This window comes from Podarcis gaigeae, assembly GCF_964106915.1.
Source record: "Podarcis gaigeae genome assembly, chromosome: 12".
NCBI lineage: Eukaryota > Metazoa > Chordata > Lepidosauria > Squamata > Lacertidae > Podarcis > Podarcis gaigeae.
This window is the reverse complement of record NC_139688.1, coordinates 46,572,617-46,589,780: the sequence shown is the minus strand read 5'-3', so window position 1 is coordinate 46,589,780 and position 17,164 is coordinate 46,572,617. Positions and strand designations below refer to the sequence as shown.

Here is a 17,164-nt window from a genome sequence, read left to right as displayed (position 1 = left end):
CAAAAGATTTTGAAAGCAAACACAAATGCAGCAACCTCTGGGAACCACTGTAACAACAAAACCGAAAAGTAAGATATTAATTTTAAATCCTTAATAAGGCACCAACAAACACTCCATCAGACAGAAACCCCCATTTGGGGAAATTGCCCAGAGTTTTTGCACGGAAAATAATTACTTAAACAAATTATTCCAATTTAATATGCTTTTTTTTTACAATATAATTTGATACACAAATCCACACAGAGGAAAAGCTCTGTGCGGGATTCTACTAACATTTCTAGGAGTTATACCATTCACAATCCTAGAGAGCTACACCATTCAGCAACTTCTCAAAAACTCTCAAAGGAAAAGTGTTACCTTTGAGCTGGAGGCCCATCCATGATAATGTTGATCCACAAGATCTGCATGGCATTGAGAGGATTAGGAAAGTTCATTAATGTGGCCAATGAGATTAATGTCAATGCAGCTATACTCCTGTTGAAAAAAGTTATTTTACACAGCTGTCAGCATCGCAATGTTTTGGGGGGGAGGGAGTGGTTTTTTAAATTATTTGGAAATTTGTTATTAAACATTTCAAGCATCAGTAAGACCCACAATACATATGAGTAGCAAGTAAAACTTCATACACAGTAACAATCCAATTGTTTTAAATAGATCATGCACGTTTTTTGGGATGCTAAAAATCAAGCAGACGTTAGAAAATATTTAGCCCAAGACAGCAATACAAGCCAAAAGGAAAATTGTCTCATTTCATTAAGCCTCCTCACTAGAGGCTGTATACTGTGTGCCAGACACAAAGTGTACTTTTGTTATAGAAATAAAAAAATAATTTAGGAGTGCCTTACATTTTAAAATGCTGAACGACTGATAAATCAAAACCCCTTCTTGTACAGACCATCTGTTGCAGTGGTTGGAAAATGTGTACCTTATCAGGGAGGCCAAACCATCATGAACTCTTGGACTTACAAGTTGCAGGAACTATTTTTAGATCTGTTCTCATTTAGCAACAAAGGACAACCACATGGCTCTGATAATTTCAAGTAAAGGGAACTGTTGCTAAGGTTAAGCCTTTACTATGCAGTTACTTGCTTAGAGTCCTATTTTCAAGCAATTATACCCCAATTTCGAACTAACTGTGCCAGAACGGATGCTGAATTTATTAGTGCTGTTAGAATTATGGTCAGCAATCCATTATGGCAATATAGCAAATAGTGTGCCATTTACAAATCACCGAGCTGAATTTATGTCAGTTTTGGTCATGCAAACTTCTGTGCAATTAATCTCAATCAAGCAGAATTCATAACAGGAAGCTTCTGATATTGTGCTGCAAAACTTACGTGCTGAGTTGAAATCTAACAAAATTTTTAATGTTATTATAAATTCCTTTACCCTCTTCAATTGCAGACCTGAAATATAAAAAGAAAAAAGTGCGTAGGAGGAAAAAACACATTCTGCAAAGGCACATTATTTGGATAGCATCCTGAAAACGCAACTCTTATTTCTTGCAATCTAACAGTAACAATACATGGCTTCCCACTGCAAAACAGTATCAGGCAGTTTCAAAGTTTTTAGCTTTGTTCACTAAACACAAGTAAAATAAACATGCTGATCATTTATCCTCATTTGCCTGAAAAAAATTTCCCATTTAAAATTTTATAGAAAATCCACTAGAATAAAACCACTTGTCTTTTAAATTTCACCTAAGTGGCTTTTTTTTTTTAAAAAAAAAAGGTCAACGAGATGGCACTTATATATGCTAGACAAAATGACACCCATCCAGATAATGCAATTGCTACATAGTACGCAGAAAGGGAACGTAAAACAAACTTACATTATTGTCTGAAAATCATCATCCACCAAGATCATATCAGCTGCTTCTTTACAGACATCTGTGCCCGTCTGCCCCATTGCTACGCCAATATCAGCAGCTTTCAGTGCTACAGCATCATTCACACCATCTCCTGTCATAGCAACTACTGCACCATTATTTTGTAGTGACTGAGAAAACAAAATTAATCCAATCTATCATCACAAGATTTTATCACTATATGAGATTTTACAATGAACGCAGTCTTAAAACTTTTCGTGTGCAATGCTCAGTTGAAAGTGAAGACTGGTAGGTGAGCTCCCTCTCATGAGTTAAGTCTATAAAGGCTTGACCAAACCAATTGCAGACATCCTTAAAATCACTCAAACACAAGCAATCACTGGTTCTATGCCATTTTCTTCTTGTGCAGTCAAAACAACCTTCTTCCTAGTTCTACTTCTCTATTTACCTTTAAAAACAGCAAATCAACAGTGTAAGTACTTCATACTGACTTAAACCAAGGTCCTGTAGGAGTCAACTGCAAAGAATCGTTCCGAATTTTAGCTTGCCCCCCTTGCGTCTTTCCCACTAAATATATTTGTGTGAGATTCCTCTTGATGAGCCCCAAATGATCCCATCTGGATACTAGATCACTACAGTTCAGTATCTCTGTACCATTTAAACTACATGTCTGTCAGTTTTAGAAACACACACATACCTTGACAATCTTCAGCTTATGCCTGGGACTGGCTCTGTAGAACACTGCTACCTAAGAAATAGAAGGGAAAATTAAGTCTTTACAAGTGCAAGATTGTGCTTCTTAACTATAAGCCAGCCTATTCTCCTCCACTCAACACTGCATAGTCATGACAGAAACAAGGCAGCTAAACAGAAAATGGACACAGGGAAGGGGGATTTTTCTACTCCCAATACTTTTCCTCTTTCCCTCCTAACCCCACCATCAGGATTTAGCTTGTCAACACTGGCGGAGGAAGAGGAGTACGGGGGGAGCGCACCGCCCCCGGCAGTGCAATCCCGGTGGGGTGCCATCGTGGCTGCACCCCCACCCGTGCTGGGTGCCGCACCCCCGCAGGTGGCGTGTCACACCCCCAGGACGCACGTCACGCCCCTGCAGGTGGCGCGCCAGCCCTGCACCCGCCTGCTCTCCACCCGCCAGTGCCGGAGCATGAAGCTCCACCACTGCTTGTCAATTCCCCATTTCCTTCCCTGCTAGCCATTGGAGCTGTCTGGGCTGGAGCTCCAGTGGCAAGACTGGCCATTTGTCACCACACTCAGATTCCATGAAAAAACCCACAGACGTTTGCTTGCTGTGAACTTCTGTTCTCAGTGCCCCACCAAGAGCAGTTCTTTCCTCTCAGGATAGCTCCTCCCTCTGGCTGAGTCAGACAGGATCACAGAGTCTTTAGGCTCCTTCTCTGCTATGGGAGGCTCCATCCCATTCCCCAGACTTTTCCTTGCTAGTGCTGAGAACAGGTCAGGTTGCAGCTCCATAAGAGCTCAGCCTAGACTGCAGCGGTTCTCAACCTGTGGGTCCCCAGATGTTGTTGGACTACAACTCCCATCATCCCTGAGCTCTGGCCTTGCTAGCTAGGGGTGATGGGAGTTGTAGTTCAACAACATCTGGGGACCCACAGGTTGAGAAAGGCTGCCCTAGAGGTTTTTCCCCTCTCTCACTGTCTCTTATTCTACTACTACTTCTTCTTCTCTTCTCCCTTCCTTGCCCATCAGCTTTATATTCGCTCTGTCTTTGTCACCCATTCACCTAGCCAGGAGGGAAGTACTTGGGCACTGGGCAGTGGCTGAATGGTGGAGATGGCAGCAAGGCCTCCTGCGCCCCTCACCAGTTTATGGAGGGCAAACAAGTCTTCTAGCAGCGGCAACAGCAAGGACAACTGGATGCAACCCCTTTTGGCTCCCTGTAGGGAGGACAGCGGTGGTGGCCACGAGGAGGCAGCCTCAGCTGCATGTGGCCTTCTTTGCCTTAAGGTGAGGCAAAAACATGCTTTGTTTGCACACCTCACCTCTTCTGGGTGGTGGGTCCTTACCAAAAGACCCAAAATTGTAAGGCCAGCACAGGATGCTGTTCACACTGCCGCACACTTGCCAAGTGTCAGTTTTCCTGCTACTTGAACAAGAACTCGCGTTGCAGTACTAAGACTCAAACTTAAATTAGAACACACCAATTTGTTCAAGCTGCTTAATCTGCCTGTGCCTTAGCCAAAAAGAAAGGCACACTCTTACACTTTCTGACAAAGATTTCAAAGGATATCAGGAAAAACCTCAGATTTTCCCCTATGGCCACCAGAGGAAGATTGTGATATTCCAAATTAGATAATCTGTTCACAAAAATACACAACTTTGATATATAAGACATTACTAATGCCTGCTCAAAGTACCCTTACATGCTTCTTAGAGTAATTCAGTAACTAAAACACACTAGCACACTAACTCAAGAGTTCCATCTACCCAGACCACTTTGGGTCCATTTAAAACTAACCTTGGGTGCTATTTGTGAAAGTTGTTGTATATCCAGTGTGTCTATTTCTTCACCTGAGACTGACTGAGAGTTTTTGGAATACAATCCTAAGCGATTAGCTAGGAAACAAAACAAAACAAAGTTACCAGATGTTACAGTTAAAGAATCTAGTGGAGAAGGACCAAATTAATATATACAATTTAAAATTCTATGTTCTCACTGATTATTTTATTATTTATTCCTGATAGCAAAGCTACAACAATGCAGACTGAACTATTGCATGTGTCACACACCCACACAGAGACAAGTGGTACGTGACAGAAAATGTTCAGGGAGTTTTACATTCCTAAATGCTTTTCTGCAGCCCTGAAGCAAATACAGTTAGTTATACTACATATGCATGACCATATGCTCTGGAAACGCAACAAAGTAACTACAACAATTGCGGAATCAAGGTCTCTCCAAAGAAGAGTGACTTTCTCCTAAAAATGTGCAGCTAGCTGGTCACAGCAAGTTTGCGAAGGTTGCTAGCTAGGTGCTAGAGAGGATGTAGTGCTGGATAAAGGTAAAGGTAAAGGGACCCCTGACCAATAGGTCCAGTCATGGCCGACTCTGGGGTTGCGGCGCTCATCTTGCTTTATTGGCCGAGGGAGCCAGCGTACAGCTTCCGGGTCATGTGGCCAGCATGACTAAGCCGCTTCTGGCGAACCAGAGCAGTGCACGGAAACGCCGTTTACCTTCCCGCCGGAGCGGTACCTATTTTTCTACTTGCACTTTGATGTGCTTTCGAACTGCTAGGTTGGCAGGAGCAGGGACCGAGCAACAGGAGCTCATCCCATCACGGGGATTGGAACCACCGACCTTCTGATCGGCAAGTCCTAGGCTCTGTGGTTTAACCCACAGCGCCACCCGCGTCCCTGCAGTGCAGGATACAAAGTGCAATTTCATCACTGCCCATGCTGCCAAATGGTTTGTCCAATTATGTGTGCTAACGCATTTGGTCCGCCTCAGAGAAGGTGTGTCACATGAAACTGGAGAAGACTATAGCCTATGATTCTCCAGAATACCAGGGCACCTGTTGGAATCCACAACACCAAAGAGGACGCGTGGGAGTGATCACATCAACGAACTGTCTCATCTTTCCTAAATAGCCTCTAGGACACAAAACAGACAGCTCTGAAACCTATTTGAGCCCTGCCTCCCATTACAGGGTGCCTTCCTCTGTGAGCAGAAAGTGAAGCTTTCTTTTAGAAAAATATTCACAAATGACATATCATAATAGTAACATAAACTGATCACATGTGCAACTGGCAAATATAAAAATAGTTCAAATAATCATTTCAATAGCTACAATCCAGAAGGGTGTGGAAGCAATAAAAAAAACCCAACCCACTACTTGGTTGTTTTTTAAACTTGTGAGTAAAAACTTTTCAAGAATACCATATTGATCAGGATCCCAAAATCTGGCTAGCAGCATGAAAAAGGTTTGCACTAGCACAACAGAATTTTTGGCTAAAGTTTGTATCGCTGATTCCTAAGGTATATCAGATAGTTTTTGAAACTGCTCTCAGTTACAAACGTAGCTTGCCATGCACTCTCTCTGTGTGTGCTGTTTGTTAAAGCAAGCCTGAATAACTTATCTCGGGCTAGTGAGCTGGTCATACGGCCCTTTGGATCCTAGCCCTGATTTCAGAGTCTAAAGAAGCCACATTGTTATACATTCATCGACAAGGCAATGAGTAACTCAACTGACGGAAATAAAGGGGGGGAAACACACATTCATACCGATGGCAATTGCAGTCTCCTGTGAATCTCCAGTAATCATTTTTATCATGACTCCAGAAGTGATAAGTGCAGTGACGGCTTCTTTCACGCCCGTTCTTGGAGGATCAATCATTCCAACCAGACCCAGAAATGACAACTGTCCAAGCTCAGGGCCAGCAGCTAAGGCCAGAACTTTCAAAGAAACAGGGGGGGGAAAGTAGTTTATACCTTTAGATATGGCACCTACTTAGAAGATCAGAATGATACAACTAGACCTCTCCAGTTTCTAGAATAAGAGCATTTCCCCCCCTAGCAACACTGTAAACTTCATGGATGCTTTTGTACGTGACTTCCCAAAACACATTTCACTTGCATAGAATGCAGTCAATTGGGAGAGACTGCATAACCAGCAAAACCAGACATGGTTTCTCTCTTCGTCTCACAGTACAGTGGTGCCCCGCAAGACGAATGCCTCGCAAGACGGGAAACCCGCTAGACGAAAGGGTTTTTGGTTTTGGAGGTGCTTCGCAAAACGAATTTCCTATGGGCTTGCTTCGCAAGACGAAAATGTATTGCGAGTTCCTGCGGGGGTTTTTCCTCCCCCCCCCTTTTTCCCAAGCCGCTTATCAGCTGATCCTCTAAGCCGCTAATAGCGCTAATCCGCTAAGCCGCTAGTGGGCTTGCTTCGCAAGACGAAGAGACTCGCGGAACGGATTCTTTTCGTCTTGCGAGGCACCACTGTATGTGACTTGTCTTTTGCCCTCCATATCTAGTAGGCTGGATTAATATCAAGTTAACAGCACTTAGTTCCCTTTGCTTACGGGACTTAAGTCATACCTAACTTTTGGGTTGGGAGAAATGAAGACAAATCTTAGCATGTCTACTCAGAAGTAAATCCCAGTTATTTCAATGAGATTTGCTCTCAGGTAACTGTGTACAGGCCTGGAGCCTTATTCTGCTTCTAACTGTTACGGGTGCTTTAGTTGAGACGCCTGCATTCCAGGGGTTGGACTAGATGACCCTCAGGACCCCTTCCAACTCTGCAATTCTATGATCCAACTAAATCATGCCCACTGCAGACCCACTGTAATCATTAATTTAGTTGTGTCCAATCATTCATTACAATGGGTCTGCTCCAAGATTTTGATACAGCTTTTAGGTTTTAAGACAAGTTTCCTTGAAGGGGGATGTATAAAGCTACATCAGAAGCCCAACAAATAGTATAGGCATTCCCTTCTGATATTTTAGGAACCGTAATTTGCAAAGCTAAGAAGTTACACATTCTCATTTTAAATATGGAAGTTTAAATACTACTGTCCATGCAATCTGAAAGCAACACAATGCATAAAAATGGAAGCAAATGACGCATAAGCATTATTCACAGCTTTGTTCTAGAGTTTCTCACGTTGAGAACAGCAAGCAATTAAGAGTTCAAAATGCTTTCCTCTGTAGTGGAGACAATAGTGAAATATGCTATTACCTCTGAGTCCGGCAGAGCCCATGGATGCTTTCTCTTGCTGATAAAGATCTCTTTGTTGTTGGCTGAGAGGTAAACTATGCCCTTTGCTATTGTATGTCGTACAGTATCGAACCACTTCCTCATAAGCACCTTTCATGAAGCAAATCTCTGGTTTGTCCTAAAAGATAAAACATGTTAGCACCTGCTGCTCTGTCCCCTGTCGCAACGCTGTCATTATATAACTTCAAAGCTCTTTCAGTGTGCTGATAATAATTTATAAACAACTTAAAACTCATTAGTCTACTGAACGCAATCCTACATACCACATACTGTATTCCACTTACTGAAACACAAGGCAATATTTTATTTCCATGACTGTTCTGTGACTATATAATGGTGCATACCTTTACCATGTCTGCAAAAATGTTATTCCGGCATCCAACTTAAAAGAACTGGGTTTGAACATCCTGAGAATATGGGCTGATATAGTTTAAGAGTTGTAAGAAATATGTCCCTCTCTATTTCTTCTCATTTTCAATAAACCACGTAGAGGTTTTGCAAAGCACTTAGAAGGTTCCCCCCCCCAACCCCACCTACAATCAAGAAGCATATCATTTTTTGCAAGCAAGCAAGCATACAAACAACACTTTCTTGCTTCTAAAGAAGAGGCAGGCCAGCAAAATTTTTGAAACAAAGACCTTCTGAAAATAACTCTGTCTTTAAGCAGAGCTCTGCTGGGCCAAGCACACGTTGTTGCCAGACATGAAATCACAGTGCCATTTGTTTCAGTTAAGTTCTTTTTAAAGTAAGCTTACAATTCCCATTCGGTTAAGATGAGAATGTAAACTTTGCATAAGCAGAACTGTTGCTGCATATTTAAAATGGTATGATATAGTGGGATATTGGAGCCTGTTGAAATACATCTCAGAAAAGGACATACCTGTTGCGTTCTATGTACACACTTAACAGCCATCCATTTCTGCTCAGAGCTGAAGGGATATTCTGCTTTTCTAATGTAGTCCTGCTGGATTCCATCTAAGCCCATCTACGAGAACAAAGGACACTGCCAATTCAGTCCACTGCATTTGTAGCCAGAGCAGCAACAATCAACTGTATTTTGTTTTAGTGTCTCACATGTGCCCCTCAGCTTGTTTGCTCCTGGATATGGAAAGCAGGTACAGGTTACTCTGAAAATACTGCTTCACTGCAAGGTATTGAATTAAAGCAGCCTGGCTGGAGCTGATAGGAGCTGTAGTCCAAAACATTTCAAGAGCACTAGGTTGGCAAAGGCTGACTTACGAAACAGAGTCCTTCTAGATCTACATGTGGTTCTAATCCATTGCATTCTTGGATCTCCTTATGGTGATGTATAACCCACACATTTTTCTTTCCATATTTATGTGGAATTAAACTCCCATTTGTTTCAGCTGAGCTTGCTTTTGAATGAGTTTACAATTGCCTCTAGTTTTAAGATTTCCCCTTCATATTATTTTCTCAGAAAGTTTTAGAATAAGCTTATTGTGATGATCACTATATCACTTGTTTTGACAAATACCCCTAGATGCTCTACCAGTGGCAGGCAAGAGTCAATCCACTTAGAACAGAATCAATGCACTCTGAATACTCTCTTGTAACATAGTGGTAAGCAATATACATTCTAGCAAAGCCTAAAGAGCACTGTGAAGTTATCTGATGTAGTTTTTCCTAAAGTTCAGCAACTCCAGGCACACCCAGTACCTGCATGGAAAACTTCCAGTCTTTGTTTCTTGGGGCATAAACAGGATACAAATGGAACCAGCAATAATGACGACATAGAACCAGGATTTGAACAGCACTATGAATTAAAATTGGAAGCAGTTTGCCCAGCAGGGCAGAGCAGTAGCACTATCTTCATGGAAGCCAGGAAGAAAAATGAACATGGTAACGAGGTTAGAGCTGTGTGGGCACACTAGCAGGAGCACTGGATATGCCCACACAGTCCCGAGTTCCCCACACCACCTGCTATGCCAGAGTGCCACCATTGTTAGAAACCCAGCATTATAGCTCTGATTTGCTGGGCAAGCTGCCACTGATTAAAACATTATGTGCTTTCTAAACAGGAACTATGAGATTTTGCAAGATGGGAATAGCCTCCAAACAGCCCAGTTCAACGTGAGCATGTTCCGAAGAGTCACTAAACTTAATGAAACTAAGTCCCAAATAAGGCTGCGATCCTTACACACACCAAGTCTTGACAATTCATTAGAGCACCACTGAAATGCAACTGAAAAATGGATCAGAAGTAAATCCACACTGTGAATGAATAATGGGTGTTTTTTTGCCCCTGCCTAATGGTTTGTTTCTTCCACTTCGCTGATTGAACACTCTGAACTCCACCTCCCACTCTACCTTTAGATTCAATTCAACATACCAGATTAGCTTCCCAGTCTAATTCTTCCATTCTTCCCCACTATGTTTTCCAAGACTGCCCATACATTCAACAAAGCCGTACCAGTAGAATAGCCAGTGCCTAAGTTACACAACAGTTAACACACAAGTATCTTATTAACTAAGTATTCAAGAACCCATGTTAGCTTTGGAACAATTTCAAAAGCTGAACACTTCTGAATTAACTATTAATTAATAACCACACGACTTCAAAATTGCTTTATTTGCAATAACTTATAAAAGTTTTAACTAATCAAACCACCTTATGTTCTTGGAGCTCCATGGGTGCATCTTCAAGATTCAAGATAAAATGGTTAGAATTCTTTAGCAAATTTGGAACTGCTGTATTATTTCTAAAGAAACCCTGCAAATGTCTACAGAGCATATTTATTTATTTATTTATTTATTTATTATTATTATTATTATTATTATTATTATTATTATTATTATTACTATTATTACTATTACTATTACTATTATTTACTGAGGTCTCAGGGTGGTTTACAGAACATAGTTTTTTCTCTTTAGGAGTTATTAGCATTAATGATATTGCTATGCCTAGCCATCTAGTTTAGAGTGGGCCACACCAATTAGATCGCGTTCTGCTGCTTGGATTCTTTACTGCATAGTACAGTGACACACTGTAGGGACGCAGGTGGCGCTGTGGGTTAAAGCCTCAGCGCCTAGGACTTGCCGATCGAAAGGTCGGCGGTTTGAATCCCTGCGGCGGGGTGCGCTCCCGTCGTTCGGTCCCAGCGCCTGCCAACCTAGCAGTTCGAAAGCACCTCCGGGTGCAAGTAGATAAATAGGGACCGCTTACCAGCGGGAAGGTAAAAGGCGTTTCCGTGTGCGGCTCTGGCTCGCCGGCCACGTGACCCGGAAGTGTCTCCGGACAGCGCTGGCCCCTGGCCTCTTGAGTGAGATGGGCGCACAACCCCAGAGTCTGGCAAGACTGGCCCGTACGGGCAGGGGTACCTTTACCTTTACAGTGACACACCTATCACTATCTCTGCATGGTGGACTCTGGCCAATGGACTGCAACAATAAATTTGTTAGCCTAAGGTACCTAAGACCCTGGTGGCTTTGCCGCAGCAGAACACACATACTCCTTTGGAGTACAGAAAATCTGGCATTTCTATTATCAGTACAGTTGTATCTTGGTTTTCAAACACCTTGGGAGTCGAACGTTTTGGTTCCCGAACGATCGAAAACCGGAAGTGATAGTTCCGGTTTTCAAACGTCCTTTGGAACCCAAACGTCCGACGCAACTTCTGCGGCTTCCGGAGTTGGCTGCAGGAGCTTCCTTCAGTTCCTGCAGTTCGACTTCCAAGGTACCACTGTACTAGCTCTGTTACCCTTAAAAACCTCTATACTTCAAAACAATATACATCAACACACCACCTACCTTCATAGCCAGTGCAATTAAGGCCCCTTCTGTTGGTCTTCCCATTAAGGTGTTGTTTCGAATTACAGCATCATTGCACACACACCCAGCCTAAAGAAATGAAAAAGGAAGTTAATGTAACACACAAGTATCCCTAATTTCAAAAAAAAGAGTACACTTTCTGTGCAAGAACTTACCTCAACAATTCTGCTAACAGATGGTTTGTTAAATCCATGAACAACATCACCTTCAACCGTGACTTCTCCAAACCTGTTATAACCCACTCCAGTAACCTGGCAAAAATTAGACGATATGAATTTTACAAGGAAGCAAACATTTGCTAATATTTTTTTTCTTTATGACCTTTGAAGCAGAGATATTATGAAAAGAGAATATGAACTTTGAAACATTAATCCTTATGCATTCCCTTATGCATTTTAAAAAATTGTTTCTTATAATAGGTTTATAGGGTTTGCAGTATCTGTAATCAGATGGCAATGCTGAGGAGATAGCCGACTGCTGAGCCAGGGAACCACAGTAAAACTAGAGCTCATACATTGGCATGTGACATTTCCTACATGAGGAAAAAAATTACATTGAAAAGAAGCCAGAGTTATTCATTTCAAGAAATAGTATAGTTAATATTCCTCCCAAGACTCTCTTGCACGTTTATTTTATGCAACTGAGTGGACACTTTAGTTAACGTCAACATTTCCACAATCTCCTCTGTATTTAAAGGTACAACCATCTTCTCTATCCTCTAGCATTTCTCCTCTTAAATGATAGTAGTAGGCACAAATGCAGCTCAGAGATAAGTGTGAGGCAGCTGCTGGGTTCACACCAGTCCTCCAAAAATGGAGTTCTCAGGACCAACGCACTTCTCATAAAATTAAAAAATAAAACCTGCCCATCCATGCTTATGTTTATGAAATACAACAAAGACAAATGCAACTTAATTTTATCCCTGTGGTACAGCAGTTGAGGTTCCTTTAATTGCTTCCCTTATCTTGCACCTAGAGGTCTTATGATTAGTGTTTGAAAGTCACTGACCTGGCAATCAGCCAAGTAGGTCCCTGTGACCTGGCAACCAGCCAAGTAGGTCCTTGTGATCCAGCAACTGGCCAAGGGTGTGGTCATTCTTGGGTATATTAAGAGGGGTCTGTACATTGCCTCTTTGCTTTTGCTGCAAGGAAGCTCTGCCAGATTGATGATGATCTCTGTGCTGTATGTATGCTGCAAGTTGTACTTGCTTTGCATTTGAAGCTTGCGCCTTCTACTAGGGATCTAGTGGAAGCCTGTATATAGTGAAACTGCCTTAATGCTTTGGACCTGTCAGTAAAGGACTGAACAGACTGAAGAGTTGGAGACTGACTGAATTTCTTCCAGCACAGAACTGCACTGCCACAAACCTACATGCTTGGGGAGCTACACGCATTTGGCACATGCCATACGCCAACAACCGCAGTGAAACTGCTAGCACATGTGCAAAGCTAAGCAGGGTCCAGTATGGTTTCAGATTGGATGGGGAACTGTGTGTTGAGATTCCTGCGTTGCAGAGGGTTGGACTTCCCACTCTACAATTCTATGGTCTGCTTACTACCTACCTCAGCATGTAATCCATCTGCCGTAAAGATATGAGTAACAGTCATTTCATTCTTTGTCAGCGTGCCAGTCTTATCTGAACAAACAACATTGCAGCAGCCTGAGGAAAAACATGAATGCAGTAATCACACGGAAGTTATGACATATTTGGGAAGGGTTAGGGGGCCGGACAAATGACAGAACATGGGGAAAGAGCATCTTCACAAAATATCAAGAAAGAGGAAGAGTCTTTGACTAGGTTAAGGATGGAGAACTTGTGGCCCTCCAGAGGCAGATGAGTTCCCATCTTCCTTGACTATTGGCTCTGCTGGCTGAGGCTGATGGGAGTCAAGAGTCCAAACACATCCAGAAGGTCACAGATTCCCTATCCCTGGGCTAAGGGAAAGTAGCACCAAGCCACCCACCTCTCTCCAGCCAAACATTCCTGACTCCCTTTCTTCTTTTAAGGAAATCTCTGGGACAATCTAGATTTGTATGGAAGGTTGCAGTGAAAATGGGACTTGAAAGAAGAAAGGAAGTCCCATTTTCACTGCAACCTTCCATACAAATCTAGATTGTCCCAGAGATTTCCTTAAATGCCATCTGCAAGATCAGCTTCAGCATAATTATTTCTAGATTACATACACTAATGTTGGTTAATTATTAATTCATACTGTCATTATGACCATCAGATACTCTTGAGTAATTCTGCACACTGCCATTCTTACCTAGAGTTTCAACAATTGGTAGTTTCTTGACAATGGCCCGTTTCTTGACCATTCTCATCACACCAAGAGCCAACGTTACTGTCACAACAATAGGCAGCCCTTCAGGGATTGCAGCTACAGCCAAGCTATAATTTAAAGAGGACATGTTAAGTGATTCCTTTCACAATTGTATGCACATGTTAAAACACAGAAGCCACTTTCACACATGGAGAGAAACAAACTATAGGTCCAGATTCACACATCGCAACAAAGCCATACTCTGCCTTGTTTTCTCCCCCAATGAAGTACAGACAGGAACAGAGGAACAGCAAATAATTTGTGCATATTAACACTATCATTTATATTAAAATATGGTTTAACATTGTGTTCAAACCAGGCCAGAATATGTGTTCTTTATAGGGCTGGGTGAAAATGAGGGAGTTGGCTCATATCATGAAGAAGTCTACAATCCTAAGTTTCTTTGTTTTCAAAGGCCTGCAAAACAAAGCAAAAACGTTTGCCCATCCAGAGTGAGTGAAAGCAGCATTGTCCTCACTCTGATTTGACTTTGTGACATCATGCCTGACTACATGACATTGGTGTTGCCTATGTACCGTATTTTTCGCTCTATAAGACGCACCAGACCATAAGATGCACCTAGTTTTTGGAGGAGGAAAACAAGAAAACAAATATTCTGAATCTCAGAAGCCAGAGCAACAAGAGGGATCGATCCGCTGCACAGCGATCCCTCTTGTTGTTCTGGCTTCTGGGATAGCTGCGCAGCCTGCATTCGCACCATAAGATGCACACACATTTCCCCTTACTTTTTAGGAGGGAAAAAGTGAGTCTTATAGAGTGAAAAAAATAGTTCATGGTGGCTTCTTTCAAAGGCAATAGCAGCCTTTGTTTCAAACAAAAAACAAAAAACTTGTGTCTCAGCTACTGGAAAGAACCAACTGTAAAAAGGCAGCAATCAGTGTGCAAAAGAATATTTTAAAAGATATTGTCCCAAATATTTCAGCCCTAGATATTAGTAAACCTATGTCAAACTAGAAATAAAAACAAAGTAGAATTATCACATTTCATGTGTTGATATCCTATGAGGCTGCCCACATCCCAGTATAAAGATGGGGAAGGGCCTTAGCATACATTGTGTGAGGTCCAAGTTCATCTCCAGTTAAAAAGATCATAGGCAGAAGAGCTGGGCAAGATCCTGAGATCAGCTGCCAGTTGGAATAGTCAGTGGTGGGCTATATAGACCAGCATTCTGATTCAGTAGAAGGTGCTTTGAAGTCTACTGAAAAGTGTATCTATGTTTGCTAAGAACAGTCATATAAAAAGTCAGTGATAGCAGGATATATTCTACTGCAGCATGGAGCAGTTCTTAAGAGGAATGAAGGGCAAGAGAGCACTGTCGGGCTCATAGCAAACATGTCTTGTTAAGAGCACTCGTACCCCCACTCGTTGTCCAAAAAGGCTTCCAGAGCAGCTTACATGCAGTCCATTACAACAAGCCATATATCTACACACAGGCTTACAAACTGGAAAAAAAACGAGGGAAAGGGGAGAGGAAGGGAAGCAGAAAACAAGGTTCCTTGTAAACTAAGGAAGTGAGCAGCCAACCCAGCCCTGGGCCAATGGCCTAGAACCAGCCAGTTCCCAAGAGAGATGGCGTCCCAAAAGGATACAGTGAGGAAGAAGTGTTTTCAAGGCAAGTAAAGAAAACCTAAGATATACAGTCCAATCAACGGAAGTTAAATTCAACATCGCTGTGAAGGCCTCACTGGGGTCGGTGGAATTCAAGCAAATTTCTACAGCACGCATATGACTCTACTAGAAGTAGAGCAGCTGCTGCTTTTAAAGCAGATGGGAATGACCATTTTCTTTAGAGAGAGTTATTTTTGATTAGCAAGATCCACTTGTGTGAATAGGGACAAGGTTAACTGGAATATAACTATTTGCCTAGCTTTGTTGTGACTTCCTTATCTCTGTTCTGTGCTGTGTAAACAGATGAATCTGAAAGTTCTCTCTCTGAAACATTAACATGCATTTTAGAAGATACGTTAATATCTATTAATGAAGAGACCAATTTGGGAAGAGTCCACAGGAAAGTAAGATTCAAATGGCAGATTCTCTAATTTGCATAAAGCAAGTAAACTTTTGTGAGGACAACTTCAGTCTGAGACATTCACTTTTTCAGTATTATTAGAGATAATACTTAAGAATCTCACCTCACACCGATGGTAAACATATCAAGGATATGCTTTCCTTGCAACCAGCCAACCAGCATAATTATGCCTAGAATAAAAGCAAATTGAAGATTAAAAGATCTCCCTAATCAGTTAGAATAGTGCAAGATGAGAGAGCTGTACAAAAACAGGTGTTCTCTTACCAATTATACCAAAGGAATACAAAGACAGTTGTTTTCCTAAGAGATCCATGCTCCTCTGCAAAGGTGTCTTTGGAGCCTAGGTAAGAAGAACATTAAAACACATTTATTTAGTTGAACAGATTTGTCTAGGACTATCTGATTTTATAGTTTTGTTAGCTTTGTATTGTGCCTTTGCATTGCAGGACAGTTTTCTATTACTTTATTTGAAAGCTGACTTTAAAATTAAAGCTGAAATGAAAAGTCAGAATAAAATTGCTATAAAAAAAATACACTGCACTCAGCTCAGCATAGCTCAGCAAGTGGCAATGCACTTATAGTGGTACCCCACAGGTACCAATTCTTTCTCTTCTATCCTCCATACTTTCTGAAATACTAATCAGATGTGAAAGGAAGAAAGACTCAATAATTCTGTCATCGTCAACAAGATTTCCTACACAAAAGCCATTTCACATCTGCCCTGAATATTTGGCTTTTCACAAAGGTTAAATTACATTGGGGGGGGGGGAGACTTCAAAGGCTGCATTTGTTCACAAAATGCAGGCATTTCAGCCCATTGTGAATGCACAAACTTTTGGGATAATTTTATTAACTCTGTTTGCAGAGAATATTGCAGTGAGAACAGAATCTTGCAAATGAGAACAGAAAACATAGAAAAGTGTTATTCTAGCAAATATAAAAGGAAATCTAAACTCAGATTAATAGTCCCTTCAAATTCAGTAGAATTTTTGGGTGCATTTCTACAATTGACTTAATCACACTCCTATACTTAAAGCATCTGTGCGTAATGATGAAAGTTTTTTTTTTTTTAATTCTGGTTTCGACGCTACCTTCATGTTGTTCAGCTTACAGTGAACACTGTAAAATGATCTAACTTTGTAAGAACCAGGATTTAAGTTGTTCATTTGTACTACTATACTACTTACTTCTTCCGCTTGCATCATTTTGAAAACCTCCCCAAACTCAGAGTTTTCTCCAGTACCAATAACTATCCCCTAGGAAATGAAACATAACAAGTTCAAAATGAAATTCAAAGAAGATTGGCTTACTCCCCTCCCCCACAGTTGTAACAAGTCTATTATTGTTTAACTTGCAAGAGGACTGACTTCTAGTTTTTACTAGAAATACAACGGTTCACCAAAGTTTTAA

At 41.5% G+C, this 17,164-nt stretch overlaps 1 protein-coding gene across 10 annotated transcripts in view; it reads right to left on the bottom strand.

Moving 5' to 3' along the window:
- ATP2C1 (ATPase secretory pathway Ca2+ transporting 1) overlaps nt 1-17,164 on the bottom strand; it is a 69,983-nt gene that overhangs the window by 4,449 nt on the left and 48,370 nt on the right. For 9 of the 10 annotated variants that reach the window (XR_014556813.1, XM_083705599.1, XM_083705598.1 and 6 more), the window contains 15 exons: nt 16,942-17,010; nt 16,019-16,094; nt 15,858-15,924; nt 13,648-13,772; nt 12,943-13,040; nt 11,536-11,631; nt 11,360-11,449; nt 8,468-8,572; nt 7,549-7,705; nt 6,090-6,260; nt 4,326-4,423; nt 2,526-2,576; nt 1,832-1,998; nt 1,338-1,406; nt 358-474 (listed from right to left, as the gene is read on the bottom strand). Coding sequence is in view for 8 of the 10 variants with exons in the window: in XM_083705599.1 (XP_083561725.1) it covers nt 358-474; nt 1,338-1,406; nt 1,832-1,998; nt 2,526-2,576; nt 4,326-4,423; nt 6,090-6,260; nt 7,549-7,705; nt 8,468-8,572; nt 11,360-11,449; nt 11,536-11,631; nt 12,943-13,040; nt 13,648-13,772; nt 15,858-15,924; nt 16,019-16,094; nt 16,942-17,010 (1,556 nt within the window). In the remaining 2 variants the exon portion in view is untranslated. The remainder of the gene's footprint in view (nt 1-357; nt 475-1,337; nt 1,407-1,831; nt 1,999-2,525; nt 2,577-4,325; nt 4,424-6,089; nt 6,261-7,548; nt 7,706-8,467; nt 8,573-11,359; nt 11,450-11,535; nt 11,632-12,942; nt 13,041-13,647; nt 13,773-15,857; nt 15,925-16,018; nt 16,095-16,941; nt 17,011-17,164) is intronic. The other variant, XR_014556814.1, reaches the window with a different exon arrangement.